Genomic DNA, 20,242 nt, shown 5'->3' on the forward strand with positions numbered 1-20,242 from the left:
AATTATAATTGCTGTAACAGCCCATTTTTAGAATCCTTGTTCTGTGTCCTATGTCAATGTGTTTGTTTCATGTGTGTTTTATATGAATGGTCACATTCTGAAACAAAATGATATCTTTTAAGTGCGTGAATTATCAAAGAAACCGGAAGAAAAAAGGCCAATTGCAGTTCCTAAAAAGGAGGAAGTTGCACCACCAAAAGGTACAAGACCACTTTATCTTTATCTTTTAATCAATCTGTTTCATTAGTGTCCCTTTCTGTGTAGCATATCTATGTGTGTCTTTGGTCTTAGTTCTGTGTGACGTTTTATTGTTCCTTAAGTGTCCATGTTTTTTAATGATCCTAAAATCTAAATAATATCTTTAAAGTTCCTGAACTGCAGAAGAGAGTTGTTCCAGAGAAAAGGACACCCATTACTGTTCCTGTAAAAGAAGAGGCCCCGTCTGCTAAAGGTATACATATTCTTCCCTTTTAGCTCTGTCTTAGAAATGATTAAGATGAGGGTCTTTTAGATGGCTTGGGATACTCTTATTCTTTTGCAACTGTTGAGTTCAAGGATTAAGTATTCCTAATAGAGACTAATGTTTTTAAAGTGCCCGTGCTCAGAAAAGTTGTACCTGAAGAAAAGAAGCTTGTTCCTACTCCTAAGAGAGAAGAAATGCCAACAGTCAAAGGTACATTAATTTTACACATAAATTATTTTAAACTCTTCCTATGTGTTTTTTGTCAGTGTTTAATCATGTCTATTTGTGAATATTTAGTGTACATTGAAGTGGAGCTGTAGTAAGAGATTAAAACATTAATACCTCCAATGCCATTAGTCGCCATTTTCAACTTCATCAACGGAAATCACATGCAACTCCCCACCCGCGCACACACACATACAAGTTTGCCCTTCTGTCTCAAGGAATGACATGGTTCCATTATGAGATAAGTACCATGGATAATTCAACAGTTATAATTCCAACATGGCATTAATGTAGCCTCTCTAATGGCCTCTCTAATGGCTAATACACCTTTGTTAAACATACATACTTCATTTTAACACAAGGGAAATGCCCATTCTAGCTTTTACAAGTTATCACTTTATTTTCAAATATTTTAATTAGAAAACAGGATTTTTAATATTGTAAACTGAATACACTTGTAGGGCCTGAGATGGAAAAGAAACCTGTTTTTGAAGAAAAAGTCACTGTCCCTGTTCCACACAGAAAAGAGGCACCCTCTCCAACAGGTACACATTTATGTTTCATAAAACAATAAGACTTTCACAACACACTTTTTCTATCACATTGTAATGTGTGTGCCCAGTCTATCTCTGTTTGGTTGTTGTATCCAGTCAATAGGAGCTGTTACTATTGTGTTTGCTTTCCTTTGTCTTTCTTACTTTGCATTTTGTTTTTATTATGTTTGAATGCTTTTGAAATTCTGAACCAAAGGTACTTATTTTAAAGTACCATCAATACGAGAGAAACTTATCCCAGAAGAAAAAGTACTTATTTTAATCCCTAGGGAAGAGTGGCTTCCAGCTATGAAAGATTGGAGCTTCATTAAATAACTCTTTGTCTTCAGTCTCTTCCATTCTTGCTTCATTGTTTCAGTTAAATGTTCAACCTATCAACAAAGTCAGTATGTCCTTGTTGTCATTTTAATGTTTGTGAGATACAACAGTCTACTTCTGTTGAATTAGTACATTCATTTTCTATGAAATAACACCGCAGTGTTCCTGCCCCTACGTGTGTGTTTTTATTTTGTATGTTGTTTTGTTACATGTATGCTTTTAACATTTCAAATCAAAGATACTGTCTTGAATGTGCCAGAAATACCAAAGAAAGAAGTTCCAGAGGAAAAAGTGCCTGTTCCAGTTCCGAAGAAGGAAAAGGCTCCAATTGTGAAAGGTACATAGAAGCTTCATCAAACAATCACTCATTCTTTCATCAATCATCAGTAGCTTCCATACTTACTCCATCAGTAGAGTTAATGGTTCTGTCTGTCCTAGTCATCATGCCCTTTTTGTCAGCTTGATGTCTGTACGTTTTAAGATTTATGAATAGAAAACACTTTTTTTAAAGTGCCAGAGTTGCCCAAGAGAATGGTGCAAGATGAAAAGGTGCCAATGACCATCCCAGAAAAAGAAGAAATTTCACCAGCTAAAGGTATACAGAAGCCATTATATGTTTATAAAATGTGTAGTCCTTTTACATAATCACTTTCCATATTACAAGTACAGCTATGTTCAGGAAACAAAAAAGTCAACACCAATGTTATGCTGAAACACAATTCATTTTTAACCAGTTAAAGCAAATTACTGCTCACAGCAAAGTTTTTAAAAAAAATATTGTTATATGACTACTCATTCACAAAAACAATATATGCATTGTAGCATTATTAGGGGTAGTCTAGGCCTTAGGGAAACAATGGGCCACCCACTAGCAATGCAGGGCATTTGATAGAGGTGTTACTGAATTATGTGAACAAATAAGAGACCACTATAGACAATTTTGTCTTGTTAGGTTATTGAATTAGTAACTTGTCTTTTGTTTCTAATCCAAATAATAGTTTATTCAAAACGCCATTTTTTTTCATTGCCAAACCTTTATATAAATATCTGCACATTTGCCAACTGTTAAAATAAACAAAAACACAGTTTTTGTTCATGTAGTACAAAGAATATCTTTATATATAAAAACTGGGTCTAAAATAACTAACAAAAACTACTGAATATATTTAAAGTTCAAGAAGTGCCTATGGTAGCAGTTCCAGAGAAAAAGGTTCCAGCTGTTGTTCCCAAAAAAGTGGAGGCCCCACCTGCCAAAGGTACCTCTTTTTTCAATCTGTTATAGTGATAAAATCTATTATAAAGTTAAATGTTGTCATGAAAAACATTTGTGGGGTTACGGAAGACAAACTATAAGGAAATATGACAATGTGTAAGCTATACCCATAGCTCACACCAATCAAATCAGTTAAATATTCTCAATAACTTGTAATTGCTCTTCATTTGATCAGACAATAAAATGATACATAGCTTGTTCAACCCCACTTTTTAATATTTAGGGGCTTATTTGAGGTAGAACAATAATGCTGGGTAAACCAAAATATTGTAATCTTGATACATTCAACATATTTTAGAGTATATATGTGAATTAAAAAACAATCTCTATCTTTAAAGTTCCTGAGCTGCGTAAGCAAGTTGTCCCTGAGGAAAAAATCAAGGTTCCACAAAAAGAAGAAGTTCCACCATTAAAAGGTATATGGAACCATTATTTCAAACTTTTCACATTTTAGCACCCGAACAAATAGAAAAGTTAATTTTAATAATCAATGCAATACTACATGTCATCATGGCATGTGTAGATATATACAACACATTCTCAAAATGGTTGTATGATAGAAGCATGCATGGTTTAACCACGCGTGCCTTTACCACACAGCCAAAACCACGAATGCGTCTTAACCATGCATTCCTTTACCACTCAATTTAGTGGTATAGGCATGCATGGTAAAGGGGTATGTGTGGCTACGGTCACCACAACCCCAACCACCCACACCCCTGACTGACCCCACCCGCACCCGTTCCTAAAACCCTGCTGCTTTACTAACACTACCCCTACTCCACTCGTGTTGACTCTTTCCATTTCCCTCCCCCTGCCCTGATGCCTAAAACCCTTCCCCTTTACTTACACTACCCCGCCCCTGCACTGTTCCTTAAATTACCCCAACTCCTTCTATTGTCTAGAAACCTACCAACATACCCCCAGCCCTAACAACTACCCCGACTACCCATACCCATCTACTGCCTTAAGGCCTAAAACCCTGCCCCTTTACTTACACTACCCTGACCCCCCACCCAGCGCTTTCCCTTAAACTACCCCAAGCCCTTCAATTGTCCTCCTTACTGTTCCCCTTTTAAAATATGGAGGTGGAGTGCATTGGAGTGGTTTTCCGTTTTGTTTTGTGTTATTTATCTGTAGATGTAATGTGCATACCTGTTGTGGATCATCTACACAAAATAGCTTTTAAGTTTTTAAAATTCAAATATCTTTAAAGTACCAGAACTGCGCAAGAAAGCTGTTCCTGAGGAGAAAATCCATGTTTCTGTGCCCAAAAAGGAGGACGTTTCCACAGTTAAAGGTACTTGGAGTCTTCATCTGAATCCTCTGTATTCATCTATCATTTCATCTTGACAACATACCATCATGTTATCAAACTTCATAAAGTCATATGTACCAGTTCTTATATGTTGTCTTTGTTGTGATACATGTGCAAATTACGCTTCAGTAAATTTCAAATAAACATGTTTCAAGTTTCTAAAACAAAGCTAATATCTTTGAAGTTCCTGAACTACCTGTGAAAGCTGTCCCAAAAGAAAAGTTTCTTACAGAGATATCTGAAGAGGAGACTTTTCCAGCAGTTAAAGGTACATTGAGTCCTCATTAAAAGTTTAAATTGAGAACACTTTTCTTGTGAAGTAGTAATCTTGAAATATACTCTGTCTGCTTTATAAAGCTGTCCGCTTTGAAGATTTATGTCTCCTGCTTGTCATTGCTGTCTGTAAATAGTTTCAAATGTATACTAAAATCTTGCTATAACAAAACTTCAAAATTGGCCTAATATCTTTGATAAAATCTTAACCCATTTCTAACTATATTGAAAACAAGAAATACTTTTATATGCATGTAAAGTTCTTCACTAAGGGTAATCTCTGTAATTTATTCTGAAATCCAGTACCAACAAGTCACAGAAGTGTGGGATACTTATGCCTTTTCAAATAGAATAATTTGGTAGGTTGTATAATTATTACGTTAAAGGCCAGTTCAATGCACTAGGTACATGACTGCTCAATGTAAACATCCCATTAAATAATATTGAATTGAATAGCTATTTTTCCTTTATGCTCACAATTTTGGTTGTTTACAGTGATTCTTGAGGAATGATTACCAGTAATCTCTCAAATACACGAATATAAATGGCAGTATGCTATAATGTAATGGACAGCTAAGTATTGTTATCATTTGAGCATAAACGATAAAGTAGCCTTTGTGAATATACAGAGGACTATGTACACAATGGAGTGTGAGCTATCAGTTACATAGAACTTTTATAAAAACCAAAATAACAGCAGAATATGTATTGCTGCGCTCTAATTACATTCTGCAAATTGGTATGTGTGTGTCTGTATGTGTGTCAACACAGTATTCTCTTTAAATCCTCTTTAGGTGCCCAATAGCATTTTAGCAAATACTATGATTTGTTAGGGGTATTTTACCTCCCTCGCTTATGAATATTTCCGTATCTTGACCTATAAAAGTTTTGTTTGTAGCAAATCAAAATTCCTGTGGTAATACCAACAAATTCAATTCCCCCACTAGGTATAAGTTTTAGCATACCCAGTAGAATACTTTTGTCCTCATTTCCTCTCTTAACTAATCACATTTGGTAATTCTGCACGCATTAAATTCTGAAACTACTAAGCTAAATATTTACTGGGTGCTCAATTTCCATATCATTCTAAATTTCAGATATACAGTGTTTCTCCACACAAATTGCACTAGGTTTTCCCTGTTTGTTATCAGAACCATGGCTTATAAGCATGCTGCGGCAGGATAAGGATGATGCCCCATAAGGCAGTAACAAAGCACATCATATTCATATTCAAGTATACCTGGCAATTATCACTTTACATGTCTGTATTTTTTCTATAAACTTGTTTTCTGCCTTTAAAGAGTAATTTTACTATGTGATTTCACTTACTCATATTTTAAAGAGCCTGAAATTCCTGAGAAAATCATACTAGAAGAAAAGGAACATGTTATCACACCAAAAATAAAAGAAGCCCCTCGAACCAGAGGTATAGAACTTGGCATGGCTAACTAACCTCTTCATCATTCCTAAAATAATCAGCATAATCAATGACAATTATAATGATGCTTTAAAAGTATTACAGTCATTGACTTTAACACAAAAACTAGTATCTATAATTAAACGGTTTCTCATTAAGAACATTCCTTCAATATAACCATGTACACTCTGAACTATGACACAATATTTCATAGAAATGGATGTGCCTATGTGTGATTGCACATTTTAAATTACCATAGATATATGTAATGATAATCACATGAACAGGAGATTAAAATAGGTAGCCTCAAGAGGAAAAATAGATTTATATTAACCCTCCCAAAAATTAACGATTTTCTAACTTTTGTAAATAATTAACTTTTTGGAATATTACTGCTATAGCACATATCGCATATCAAATAACAGTTGATCCATCATAATTATGACAAAAGTCAAACAAAAGTTCACCAACTTTCAATAGATTTACATTTTCTTTACAATATCAATATTTTTAAAGAACCGGAGATACATAAGAAGGCTGTCCCTGAAAAGGTATACATTCCAGCACCAAAGAAAGAAGACACCCCCAAATTGAAAGGTATTTATGTTATCTCTACAAAGCATACCTTGATATCACCAGGCCACTTTTGTCTTCATTCAGTAGATTTATAATCTACATAATGTATTCATTCTGTATGTCTTTCATGCCTTTACTTTTCAATCATTTATTGCTACCACCTTTAACTGCAAAATATGACATCTAGGGAACCAGCTGAATTACTCTCTTACATTTCCCCAAGACTGATGTTTGTGATGTTTGTACCCATCAGTATGAATTGTTTGTAAGTTAAAAGTCTAAATCCAAACTAATCTCTTTAAAGAACCTGAATTGCCAAAGAAGTCGGTCCCAGGAAAAGTACCCATGTCTGTTGCTAAGAAAGAAGTAGCCCTAAAAGAGAAAGGTACTTGACCTATTGAGAGACCTTGCATGAAATTCATGTTAACTACGAAATAGTTCATTAATTTATTATGTGATGTATTAATATGAGCAGATGGCAATCATTTTAATATCTACCAACATAAATACATCATGTATCTTTAAAGGCAAAGTTTGGTAAGGAGGGGAATGAGGGTTGAAAAATTAATTGTTACTCATTGTTATATATTAACACCTTCAGCGCGGCGTGAATTTTCGCGCTGTGCTGAAGGTTCTAAAAAACGGGCGGGCCGTGACGGAACGGTTCCGTTATTAGCACAGCCCAACCGGTGCTCATGACGGAACTGTTCCGTCACAAGCATCGAAGGGGTTAAGTGGCCAACTATTTATTTTCCCATCACCCTGATTTGAATTGTTTATACTATGAATATCTAACAGAAACAACTAATATTTTTGAAGAATCTGATGTACCAAGAAACCTTTTCCACCAATTTACCTGAGCTGGTTCCCAACAAAGAATTTCCACAGCTAAAAAGTACTTAATTTCATCATTACAATATCACCATCTCTACATCATACAACATCCCATAAACATGTTTGTATAGTGGTGTGTTTTTGTCCAATGTCCTATTTTACTGTGTTCCTAAATTGAATGATTATTTCAATTATCTGTATGTGGTCCTTCTCTTCACGATTTTATTAATTTTATGTTCGATCAGTCTATGTTTTATATTCTCACCAAATAACAAAATGTAGGTCAAAGAGTGCACCATACTTTCACAACATGTCCTTATGTTTAAAAATATAAAGGAGCACAAGTAGGGTGAGAAGATTTGCTGTATGCGTCTCTTCTGGTTCTTCAAAATGAGCATTGTTTGCAGAGGATTTGCTTTCAATCACTTGTGATACTCATGTAGTAGTAGAAACTCCTTTCAAATATATCTTATGCTAGCAAGCAATTCTAATTCGGATGTGTGTATATGACACACAATCATAATCTTGGTCACAGCAATCTTTTCATGTAACACTATGCACATTGGCAGTATCAGAACATGTGTTTTGAAACCTGAATCCACTGTTGAAGCAGACAGCAAATCTGTGAATTATGTGCATGAGTCCCCTCCATCCCTACTTTGACTTCTCTGCTTATGTTAGAAAAAGCCTTGGATAGCTTGCACTTTGTGTTTTTTTTTCTGGGAGGAACAAGTACAATTAAAGCTTACAGAGAAGTATGATGAGGCAGAAACTGAAGATTTACACCATGCTTTAGTAATAATTGAAGAACCATGAAAATCCAAGTGTGAACTAAGCATAAGCCCATCACTACCATAAGCTCACATTTGTTATGTGACTGGACCAAATTTATGATGCTAAAACAGAACAAATCTATTTTAAAGAAACAGAAGCACCTAAGAAGATTACACCTGAGAAAAAAGCTGTATCTGTTCCAGTGGAAGAAGAAGCTCCCAAAGTGAAAGGTATACTACCTCTTTCCTAGAAGCTTTACAATTACTTCATTACATCTCCACATTGTTGACTATTGCACCACATAGTTTTCAAGCTTGATCTTCCTTGTTTATATCATTCTACAATTTGTGTTATGTCTCATTGTTTTGTGTTGTAGAACTAACAAAAAATAATATCTTTAAAGTGCCTGAAATGCCTAAAAAAGTGGACTATGAGAAAAAAGTACTCATCCCTGTTCCTACAGAAGAGGATGTGCCACCAGCAAAAGGTACTTGATAGCCCTGTAATTTCATTTTGAAAAAGTATGTTCTGAGGTTATGATGCCACTGAACTGTTTTCAAATCCTAAAAAGAAAACGTTATCTTTAAAGTTGCTGAGAAGCCCAGGAAGGCTGTTCTGGAAGAAAAAGTTCCTCCCACTCTTCCTACAAAGGAAGAAGTTGCGCCAAGGAAAGGTACAAGCATCTCCAAAGGCAATTTTCTAAAAGACATTTTCATTCCTAACACTAACACCTTTAAGGTCTGATTGTGTTGTACTGTACCTGATTGCCATGTGCTTTTTGGCGCATCAAACCTGTGTATCTTATAACATTTGACATTACTACTGCTATCATTTTCATGGTCAATTAGAAAGTATTGCTCTACTCCCTATATTGTGCTTGATGGTTTCTCATAATATTGACTGGGGAACCATTCAATAACATTAGTAATAATTATTCCGGGCTAGTAACTTATATTTTATCTCTACCAATTCTCTACAATATCTCTACAAATGGAGATCAACAGTCTATATTTGTCTTCATTCAGTAGTTTATTCATGTAAATGGTGTAATCATTCTGTATGGCTTTCATGTTTATATGCCTGTCCTATGTCTTTTGTTTGCTAATATCATCTTTAACTTCAAAATAGCCCATACGGGTGGAGAGACTTCTTTAATGACAGTCTTACCTTTCCCTCACTAATTTTACATATGTATGATATGTGTGTTGCCTAGTAATGTAATGTGTTGTATACTAAATATCTAAATCAAAACTAATCTCTTTAAAGAACCTGAACTTCCCAAGAAAGTGGTCCCAGGAAAAGCACCCACTACTGTTGCTAAGAAAGAAGTAGCTCTAGAAGAGAAAGGTATTTGAGCTATTCAGAGACCTTGCATTGACTGCACATGCTCAACTAATTAATTTATGAGTTTCTCAGATGTATTGATATGAGCAGATGCCAATCATTGTAGTATCCAAAACTATAAATACATAATGTATCTTAAAGGCAGCGTTATATAACGGAAATGAGGGCTGAAAAATCATGCATGTTCAATATTGCGTTTGAGTGTCCAACTATTTGTTCCCATCGCCAACTATTGTATTGCTTGCACTATGAATAACTGGCTAAGAAAAAAACTAATATCTTTAAAGAACCTGAAGTGCCAATGAAGAAGATTCCTGAAAAAGTACCTCAGTTGGTTCCCAAGAAAGAAGTTTCAAAATTCAAAGGTATTTCAATTCATCCTTGGTCTGTCACCATCACTTCATCATATACCAACCCCAAAAGCTTTTATTTGTTAAATGTAAGCATTGTTTTGTTGAACAGCTTCTTTTGTTGTTTTGTTTAACACAATGTGTCTTTTCAGTTACTTGTATGTGCTCTTTCTGTTCACTCTTTTGTTTATTCAATGTCAAATCTGTTTATGTTTCATCTTTTTCATCTATCTTCAACATTTACTTAACCACATCAACGAGAATGTGCTACACTTTTACTACATGACTTTAGGTGTACAAATCTAAAGCAGCACATCAAGGCTGACAGGATTTTATGCATTTGTCTCCTCTTGTACAGCTGAATGGACTTGATTAGCCTGCACAAGCTTTGATTTCAATCACTTGTGATATATATATAACAAACTACTTTCAGATGTATATCACACTACCAAGCAATTTAAATTGTGATGTGTTCATATGATACACAGTCATAAGCTTGGTTGCAAATATATTTCCTGTATAGCACTATACACATTGGTAGTATCAGAACATGTGTTATAAGCTTCAATTCGCGGATGAAATAGGTAGGACATGTGTGCACTATTGTGTAGCCCCCTCTAACCTGTCTTAATTTCCAAGCAAATTTAGAATAATTATCAAATACTCCAAACTAGCTTGTACTTTCCTTTCAATGACTTGTGACAGATAAGTAGTAGAAACTTATTTCAAATGTATGTTACATTAACAAGCAATTCTAATTCTGCTGTCCACTCTACATATAATACACAATCATAAACATTTTATCTGATACAACACTGTACACATTAGCAGTATCAGAGCTTGTTTTTAAACCCCAAGCCACAGGCGAAACAGACAGCAGGTGTGGGCATGCTTTGTAGGAGCCCCTTTTTATTTCCAGCCTTATGTTAAAAAAAAGCATAAGACAGTGTAAAATTGCTTGTGCTTTGTTTATTCTGATCATGTGAATCTCTCAGGACAAAAAAGGAGCTCTGATTAAATTAAAAAGACTGGGGATTTTTATGATAGCAGAGTGAATCTGTGTTGTCATGGCATGCTAGTACTGACATCATTATGTCCAAAAAGTTTTTGTCAATTTTATAAATATAATGGAAATACCAGTCAGCTAAAAATTGAGTGAGCTTCTATTGCTTTTTCTAGGAAAAGCAAGCTTAGTCAAAGCTAAAAAGTCTAATATGATGAGGCAGTAAGTGAGGGTTTGAAACATGCTTTAACAAAATTTGAAGAATATTGACCAGCAAGTGTGAACTAAAAGTAAGCACATAATTTCCATAAGCTTAAATTTGTCATGTGGCAGGAGCACATTTATCGGTCTAAAACAAAACTAATATCTTTTAAAGAACCAGAAGTGCCCAAGAAGATTACACCTGAGAAAAAAGCTGTACCTGTTCCAGTGAGTGACGAGCTTCCAGAAGTGAAAGGTACATCACCTCCTTCCTAGACGTTTTACAATTACTTTATTACATCTCCACATTGCTAAGTATTGCACCAATGAGACTTCAAGAAAGATAAGCTTAATCTCTTTCCTTGTCTATGTATGTCTTTCTCTGCTTTGTATTTTGTCTCATTTTTGGTGTTGTTTTACTAAAAAAAACATAATATCTTTAAAGTGCCAGAAGTGCCTAGAAAAGTGCACCGTGAGGAAAAAGTTCACACCCTTGTTCCTACAAAAGATGACACTACACCAGCAAGAGGTGCACTTATTCTTCATGATACTCAAATTAAATTTTGAAAATATTTTCATTCTGAGGTTATGATCCCACTGAATCATTTTCAAAATCCTAAAATGAAAATATTATTTTTAAAGTGACAGAGGAGCCCAAGAAAGCTCTTTGGGAAGAAAGAGCTCCTCCTAAAGATGAAGAAGTTGAACCAAAGAAAGGTACATCACTCTCTGAAGGCACTTTTCTAAATGGCTTTTTTCTTTCTTAGAAGTAAAATATTTAGGGCTTAATTCAGTTTCATTTGACCTCTTTGTGATGTGTTTTGGCACAATAAAACCTGTGTACCTCATAACACTTAAAAGTTCAACTTTGTGGGCAGTGACAGTTTGAAGGTACTGATCGATTACATATAGTATGATTGAGGGTTTCACATGTATTGGCTGTGGCACCATTCAATTACATTTCTTATAATTATTCAAGGATAGCTTATTTTATATGTTATTGCTACAAAGTATACTTTCAGATCAGCAGTTTTCATTCCTAAAATTAATCACCAACATAATGCATTAATCCTGTGTGTCTTTCTTGTTTCTATGCCTGTACTTTGTCAGTCATTTGCTAATATCTATAACTTCTAAAAATACAGTATCTGTGGAAAATACCTGAATGGCAGTCTAATTTCACTTGTGTGTGACATGTATGATGTGCCCATTGATGTAATGTGTTCTTTTGTGAAATGTCTAAATCAAAACTAATCTCTTCAAAGAATTGGAACTGCCCAAGAAGGTGGTACCAGGAAAAACACCCACTTCTACTGCTAAGAAAGAAGTAGTCCTAAAAGAGGAAGGTACTTGAGCTATTCAGAGACCTTGCATGAAATGCACCTTTACTACCAACTAAACAGGGGAAGGAGGTTGAAAAATTCATAAATGTTCAATATTATATAGGAGTGCCCAACTCATTTTCCCCTTAAATTGTATTGTACTGTTTGCACTCTGAATGTCTGGCTAACAAAAATGACTAATATGTTTAGAGAACCTAAGTGCCAAATAAGACAATTCCACAGAAAGTGCCCAATTTGGTTCCAAAGAAAGAAGTTCCAAAATTCAAAGTTACTTCCATTCATTAATATAATGTCACTATCACTCCATTATACACCATATCCTAAGGCATGTATTTATGTGTATTAGTGTTGTTTTAGTGAGCATCTTATTTTAATGAGGTTTTAACATTGTGGGACAGATTTCTCAAGGTTCGCCTATGCCTCACAAAAGGGCCCGCAAGGCCAACGCAAAACCTAAGTGTGATTTATCAACCATGCAAGGCCACCGATGCGTGGCCCAGCATGGTCTGATAAATCTAGAGTAACACAAGGCAGCGCAAATTGCTGACTTGTGTTACTCAGTGTCAGGGAGGCATTCCATGAGTGGTGTGTGGGTTTTCCCATATATCCAGACATGGATTTTATGCATCAAAATGCTACGCCTCCCCAGGTAAGGCATAATGAGGAGAAATATCTTTATTTCTCCTTGTTTTTTCCTCTTTCTAGGTGTGCTGAAGAATACAGCACAAGTAGAAAGACGAAAAGCCTCTCAGGATTCTTGTTGTGCAGGACGGTGTCCCTTCCTGCTCAAAAACAATCCTACCTAAAAAGCAAGCACACTTGCACCATAACACTAGGGTCCCTGCATTGGCACTAGGCAACCAAAAGTGCACCAGCTCTAGGAAATAAAAGAATGCACCTTATAATGGTAATACAGTACATTACTGCACTTTCCCTTTCACACAGCAAAGATAAATCTGGCCCTGTGTTTCTTAGATGAATATTTTTTCAATTACTTTTATGTGGTGTTTCTGTTCACACTTTTGTTAATGTTATATCAGATCTGTTTATGTGTCATGTTTCTCATCCAATAACAAATGTTCTTAACCACATCAAGTAGAATGTGTCATACTTTCACTACATGTCCATATGTACGATTAGGCTGAGAGGATTCACTGGAATTGCCTTCTCTTGTACTGTGCAATGAGCTTAATTGGCTTGTAGAAGCTTTGCTTGTAATCACTTGTTTTGGATATATAGTAGGAACTTATTTTAAATGTGTGTTAAGCCACCAAGCAATTCTAATTGTGATATGTTCATATGATATACAGTCATAAGCTTGGTTATAAGTACCTTTTCCTACACAGCACTGTACGCATTGGTAATATCAAAACATGTTTTAAACCCAAGTCCACTGCTGGATCAGACAGGAAGTGTGTGCATGATTTGTAGGAGTCCCTTATACCCAAGTTTAATTTCAAGGCCTCTCTTAGGAAAATAATCAAACAGTGCAAACTAGCTTCTGCTTTGTTTACACTGTTGACCAGTTTATCTCAGAGATGGAAGAAGACAAGGAGCAGTGTTAAAATAAAACCAACTGCAGATAGATTGTTATGACAACCGAATGAAGACTGATTTATCATGTCATGCTGAAATTACGATGTACAGATAGTTTCTGTCAACGTTAGAAATATAATGAAAACATCAGTCATTCAGATAAAAAGCCAGTGAAGTTCTAAAGTTTTCATAGGGAAGAATGAGCACAGTCAAATCTAACAAGTCAAATATAATGAGGCAGTAGCTGAGAGTTCAATATATTATTTTAGAAGAATTGAGGAATTATGGCCTGGAAGTGCAAGTGTGGACTAAACAAAACTATAGCATTTCCATAAGCTCACATGTCTCAAGTGGAGGAGCATGTTCATTACTCTAAAACAAAACTAATATCTTTTAAAGAACCAGAGGTGCCCAAGATTACACCTCAGAAAAAGGCTGTACCAGATCCAGTGAGAGAAGAGGTTCTAGAAGTAAAAGGTATACCACCTCCTTCCTAGAAGCTTTACAATTACTTTATTACATTGCACTAATAAAACTTCAAGAAAGTCTATGTCTTTGTACACTTCGTATTAAGTCTCATTGTTTAGTGTGCTGTGTAACTAAAAATCTGTAACATCTTTAAAGTGCCTAAAGTGTCAAGGAAAGTGGACCATGAGGAAAAAGTACACATTCCTGTTACTACGAAAGAAGAAACCCCACTATCAAGAGGTACACTCATTCATAATAGTCCTGAAATTAACTTTTGAATATATACAGTTCTTTCTGAGGACATGATTCCTCTGAACCATTTTCAAAATCCTAAAAAGAAAATGTTATTTTTGACAGAGGAGCACAGAAAAGCTGTTCTGGAAAAAAAAGCCACTTCTAAAGAGAAAGAAGTTGAACTGAAGAAAGGTACATGCATCTCCGAAAGCAGTTTTCAAAAGAACGTCTTTTTCTTCCTTAACACTAACATCTTTAAAGTTTAATATTGTTCAATTCTACTGTTCATCAAGGGTTTTTGGGCACAATAACACCTATATATCTCGTAACGTTCAAAGGTACATCTGCATTCATTGTCATGGTCAATGAGAAGGAATTGATCTACTACCCTATTGTGGTTGATGGTTTCTCGTGTATTGACAGGTCTACTATACCATTCATTTATAATCATTATTCTAAGATAGTTAACTTTATATTTTGTCTCTACAAAATATCGCTGGAGATCAGCAGTCTAAATTTGTCTTCATTCAGTAGATTATTCATTTAAATGATGTAATCATTCTGTCCCATGGCTATCAGTTGCTAATATCATCTCTAACTTATAAACACAATATCTTGGTGAGAGATGGGTACTACTTAAATGACAGTCTTATATGTCCCCTGCTAATGTCACATGTGTAAGATATATATGCTGTGTGTGTTGTGCCCATTGGTGTAAAAATGTTTTGTTAAATGTCTAACCCCAAACTAACCTCTTTAAAGAACCGGAAGTGCCTAAGAAGACGGTCCCAGGAAAAGCACCCAATTCTGTTGCTCAGAAAGGAGTATCCCTAAAAGAGAAAGGTACTTTAACTAGTCAGAGACCCTGCATGAAATGCCCCCTACTACCAACTAATTTATTATCAGATATGAGCAGATGCCGATCATTGTAATATCTACAAACGTAACTACATAATTTATCTTAAAGGCAACATTCTATAAACAGGGGAAGGAGGGTTGAAATTTCCTACATTTTCAATATTATATTGTGTTGAGTGTCAGCCTATTTTCCCATCACCTTGTATTTTACTGATTGCACCATGAGTGTCTCACTAACAAAAACAACTAATATCTTTAAAGAATCTGAAGTGCCAAAAAAGGCAATTCCACAAAAAGCACCCATGTTTGTTCAAAGGAAAGAGGTCCCAAAATTCACAGGTACTTACATTCATCATTACAATGTCACCATAACTCCATTATACACCAGTGTCGAAAGCATTTATTTTTGTGTTTTGAACACCTTATTTTAATGTGGTTTTAACACAAATGTAGACCTACGTTTTAGTGTAAGTTTACTTTTGGTTTGGAATTCACAAAACTGCATTTAAATGGTACATTTATGAGACCGGAGACTCCACACTCGGGGTGGAGAACTTCGTACTGAAAAAGATAGCCATGTTTTATCTATCTCCGCCCCAAATGTGCAGTCTCTGCACTTGTATAGTTACTATTTAAAGGCAGATTTGTGAGTTCCAAAACAAACAAACATACACAAACATGTATGTTTACCTTTGTGAATCAGGCCCTGGGTTTCAATTAATTGTATGTGGTGTTTCTGTTTACTCTTGTTAATGTTATGTGAGATCTGTTTATGTCTCATATTTCTCAACATTTGCTTATCCACATTGAAGACAATGACCCATACTTTTACTACGTTTCCCTATGTACCCTTAGAATGAGAGCATTCTCTGTATTTGTCTCCTCTTGAACTGTCAAATTAACTTAATTGGCTGGCAGATGCTTTTCTTTCATTCACTTGTGATTGATATAAAGTAGGAACTTGTTTTAAATTAGTATTACGGGATCAAGCTTTTGTAATTGTGATGTGTTCATATGATGTACAATCATAAGCTTGGTTACAATAATTTTTCCTATGCAGTACTATACGTATAGATAGTATCAGAACATGTGTTTTTACATCCCAGCCCACTGGTAAAACAGCACATCGGTGCATGATTTGTATGAGTCCCCTATAATCCATTTACATTTATAAACTTCTCTTAGAAAAAGCATCAAATAGTGCAAACTACCTTGTACATTGTTTACATTGTTCATCTGTATCGCCCAGGTAGAAGTGAAGGAGCAGTGTTAAAATAGAAACAACTGGGGTTAGTTACGATAGCAAATAGTGATATGTCATGCCATGCTAGTACTGCCATTACTAAATCAAGATAGTTTCTGTCAGTGTTAAGAATATAATGAAAACACCAGTCATTTGGGTGAAAAGACAGTTAACTTCTAATACTTTTTTTGGGAAGAATGAGCACAGCCAAAGCTAACAAGTCAAATATAATGAGGCAGTAATTGATGATTCAAAATATTTTTTAAGAAGAATTGAGGAACTGAAACATACAAATGCAAGTGTGGACTAAACATACCATAATTTCCAAAAGTTCATATTTGTCATCCAGTGGGAGCATGTTATCAGTCTAAAACAAAACTAATATCTTTTAAAGAACCAGAGGTACCCAGGATTATACCTCAGAAAAAAGCTGTGCCTGTTCCAGTGAGAGAAGAAGTTCCAGACGTGAAAGGTACACCACCACCTCCTAGAAGCTTTACATTTACTTTATTACATCTCCACCTTGTTATGCATTGCACTAAAAACCCATAATATCTTTAAAGTGCCTGAAATGCCTCGGAAAGTGGACCAAGAGGAAAAAGTACACATTCCTTTTACTACAGAAGAAGAAACCCCACCAGCAAGAGGTACCCTCATTCTTGGTAGTTCTGAAATTCACTTTTGAATATATACATTTTCTTCGGAGATTATGATGATATTAAACTGTTTTTCGAAATCCTAAAAAGACAATGTTATTCTTAAAGCGCCAGAGAAGTCCAGGAAAGCTGTTCTGAAAGAAAAAGCTCCTCCCACTCCTCCTAAAAAGGATGAAGTTGAACCGAAGAAAGGTACATGCATCTCTGAAGGCTCTTGAACATCTTTTTCTTCCTGAACACTATCATCATTAAGGTTTAATTGTGTTTCATTGTACCTGTTCATGTGCTTTTTGACACAATAAAACCTGTGTCTCTGTTAACATTTAAAAGTACAATGGCCTTCATTGTCATGGGCATTTCAAATTTATTGCTCAACTACCTATATTGTGGTTGATGGTTTTGTTTGGGGCACCATTCTATCACACTTGTAATAATTAATCAAGATACTTAACTATATATTTTATCTCTACGAATGATGCCTTGAGATCAGAAGCCTATGTGTATCTTTCATGTTTCTACACCTTTCATTTGGAAAATATCATCTTCAACTTCAAAACACAGCATTTGGGGGGGGCTACTGGACTGGAAGTCTTACATATCCCCACTAATGTCACATGTGTAAGATATGTGTGCTGTGTGTTGTGCCCATTGGTATAACATGTTTTTTGTTAAATGTCTAAATCCAAACTAATCTCTTTGAAGAACCTGAAGTGCCTAAGAAGGCGGTCCCAGGAAAAGCACCCACTTCTGTTGCTAAGAAAGAAGTGGCCCTAAAAGAGAAAGGTACTTGAACTATTCAGAGACATTGCATTAAATGTGCTTTTACTACCAACTGAATTATTAATTTATTATCGGATGAATGGATATGAGCAGATGGCAATCATTGTAATATCTACAAACATAACTACATAATTTATCTTAAAGGCAAAGTTCTGTAAACAGGGGAAGGAGGGTTGAAAGATTGCGACATTTTCAATATTGTGTTTGAGTGTGCATCTATTTTCCCATCACCTTTTATTGTACTGTTTGCACCATGAATGTCTGGCTAACAAAAACAACTAATATCTTTAAAGATCCTGATGTACCCAAAATGACAATTCCACAAAAAGTGCCTGAGTTGGTCCCAAAGAAAGAAGTTTCAAAATTCAAAGGTACTTACACTCATCATTATAATGTCACCATCACTCCATTATAGACCAACGGTTTTAACACTGTTTCTTAGATGAATGTTGTTTCTATAACTTGAATGTGGTGTTACTGTTCACTCTTTTGTTAATGTTATGTCAGATCTATTTATGTGTCATATTCCTTTCTATTAACAAAATTTGCATAACCACCTCAAAGAGAATATGCCATACCTTCACCACATGCCTATAAGTACAATAAGGCTAAGAGGATGTGCTGTATTTGCCTCCTCTTGTTCTGCCAAATGAACGTACTTGACTTGCAGATCTTTACTTTCAATCACTTGTGATGGATAAATAATAATAACACCTATCAATTCTGATTGTGCCGTGTTCATATGATATACAATCATAAGCATTCTCCTAGAAAAATTATCAAATAGTGCAAACTAGCTTGTTCTTTGTCACACTGTTCACCAATATCTCTTAAAAAGAAGATAGCAGCACTGGTAAAATAAAACTGAGGATTCATATGATTGCAGGGCAAAGACTGATCTCTCATGTCATGCTAGTCCAGATAGTTTTTATCAGTGTTAGAAATATAATCAAAAAACACTAATTATTCAGATAAAAAGCCAGTGAAATTCAAATCCTTTTTTCTGGGAGGAACGAACACAGCCAAAGCTAGCAAGTCAAATATAATGAGGCAATAGCTGTGGATTCACAATATTCTTTAATAAGAATTGAGGAACTATGGCCTGCAAATGCAAGTGTGGACTAAACATAACCACATCATTTCTATAAGCTCATATTTGTCATGTGGTCGGAGCACGTTCATCACTCTAAAACAAAACTAATATCTTTTAAAGAACCAGAGGTGCTCAAGATTACACCTCAGAAAAAAGCTGTACCTGTTCCAGTGAGGGAAGAACTTCCAGAAGTGAAAGGTAGACCAACTCCTTTCTAGAAGCTTTACAATTTCTTTATTATTGTTATGTATTGCACTCATGCAACTTCAAAAAAGTCCGTGTCTTTATCCGCATTGTATTATGTCTCATTGTTTTGTGTGGTGTGTAACTAACAACCCATAATATCTTTAAAGTGCGTGAAATGCCTAGGAAAGCCGAACATGAGGAAAAAGAACAACACATTCCTGGTACTACAGAAGAAGAAGACCCAGAGGCAAGAGGTACACTCATTCTTGATGGTGCTGAAATTACCTTTCAAAGATATATAGGTTATGATGCCACTTAACTGTTTTTAAAATCCTAAAAAGAAAATATTATTTTTAAAGCGACAGAGGAGCTCAGGAAAGCTGTTCCGGAAGAAAAAGTTCCTCTCTCAGCTCCTAAAAAAGAAGTTGAACCGAAGAAAGGTACATGCATCTCTGGAGGCAGTTTAGTTTTCAAAACAACAGCTTTTCCTTCCGTAACACTAACATCTTTAATGTGTGATTGTGTTTCCTTATACCTTTTTATCATGCACTTTTTAGAAGAATAAAACCGGTGTATCTCATAACATTTAAAAGTACAACTGACTTCAGTGTCATGGGTAATTAGAAGGTATTGTGGTTGGTGGTTTCTCATTTATTGTCTGGGGCACCATTCAATTACATTTGTAAATCATTAATCTAGGATAGTTACCTTTATATGTAATCTCTACAAAGTATGCATTGAGATGAGCAGTCTATATTTGTCCTAATTCAGTAGATTATTCATTTAAATTGTGCAATAATTCTGTAGGTCTTTCATGTTTTCATGCCTGCCACTTGGCTATTTTTTGGTAATATCATCTTTACGTTCAAAATGCAAGATCGGGGTGTACTACTTGAGCACCAGACCTATATTTTCCCCATTA

General features: G+C 35.3%; 1 protein-coding gene across 1 annotated transcript in view; it reads left to right on the forward strand.

Moving 5' to 3' along the window:
- Nucleotides 1-20,242, forward strand: part of TTN (titin) — a 379,890-nt gene that overhangs the window by 206,661 nt on the left and 152,987 nt on the right. The window contains exons 111-143 of the mRNA XM_078681496.1: nucleotides 123-200; nucleotides 368-451; nucleotides 593-673; nucleotides 1,150-1,233; nucleotides 1,799-1,897; nucleotides 2,072-2,155; nucleotides 2,733-2,816; nucleotides 3,172-3,249; nucleotides 4,050-4,133; nucleotides 4,336-4,419; nucleotides 5,767-5,850; nucleotides 6,358-6,438; nucleotides 6,722-6,802; nucleotides 8,175-8,255; nucleotides 8,402-8,512; nucleotides 8,615-8,698; nucleotides 9,292-9,372; nucleotides 9,657-9,734; nucleotides 11,099-11,179; nucleotides 11,566-11,640; nucleotides 12,189-12,269; nucleotides 14,202-14,279; nucleotides 14,427-14,510; nucleotides 14,628-14,696; nucleotides 15,267-15,347; nucleotides 17,000-17,077; nucleotides 17,169-17,252; nucleotides 17,352-17,453; nucleotides 17,964-18,044; nucleotides 18,335-18,412; nucleotides 19,255-19,332; nucleotides 19,488-19,574; nucleotides 19,680-19,760. Of these exons, the coding sequence (XP_078537622.1) occupies nucleotides 123-200; nucleotides 368-451; nucleotides 593-673; nucleotides 1,150-1,233; nucleotides 1,799-1,897; nucleotides 2,072-2,155; nucleotides 2,733-2,816; nucleotides 3,172-3,249; nucleotides 4,050-4,133; nucleotides 4,336-4,419; nucleotides 5,767-5,850; nucleotides 6,358-6,438; nucleotides 6,722-6,802; nucleotides 8,175-8,255; nucleotides 8,402-8,512; nucleotides 8,615-8,698; nucleotides 9,292-9,372; nucleotides 9,657-9,734; nucleotides 11,099-11,179; nucleotides 11,566-11,640; nucleotides 12,189-12,269; nucleotides 14,202-14,279; nucleotides 14,427-14,510; nucleotides 14,628-14,696; nucleotides 15,267-15,347; nucleotides 17,000-17,077; nucleotides 17,169-17,252; nucleotides 17,352-17,453; nucleotides 17,964-18,044; nucleotides 18,335-18,412; nucleotides 19,255-19,332; nucleotides 19,488-19,574; nucleotides 19,680-19,760 (2,739 nt within the window). The remainder of the gene's footprint in view (nucleotides 1-122; nucleotides 201-367; nucleotides 452-592; nucleotides 674-1,149; nucleotides 1,234-1,798; nucleotides 1,898-2,071; nucleotides 2,156-2,732; nucleotides 2,817-3,171; nucleotides 3,250-4,049; nucleotides 4,134-4,335; nucleotides 4,420-5,766; nucleotides 5,851-6,357; nucleotides 6,439-6,721; nucleotides 6,803-8,174; nucleotides 8,256-8,401; nucleotides 8,513-8,614; nucleotides 8,699-9,291; nucleotides 9,373-9,656; nucleotides 9,735-11,098; nucleotides 11,180-11,565; nucleotides 11,641-12,188; nucleotides 12,270-14,201; nucleotides 14,280-14,426; nucleotides 14,511-14,627; nucleotides 14,697-15,266; nucleotides 15,348-16,999; nucleotides 17,078-17,168; nucleotides 17,253-17,351; nucleotides 17,454-17,963; nucleotides 18,045-18,334; nucleotides 18,413-19,254; nucleotides 19,333-19,487; nucleotides 19,575-19,679; nucleotides 19,761-20,242) is intronic.

Source organism: Lissotriton helveticus, chromosome 3_1 (genome assembly GCF_964261635.1).
Source record: "Lissotriton helveticus chromosome 3_1, aLisHel1.1, whole genome shotgun sequence".
NCBI classification, from domain to species: Eukaryota; Metazoa; Chordata; class Amphibia; order Caudata; family Salamandridae; genus Lissotriton; species Lissotriton helveticus.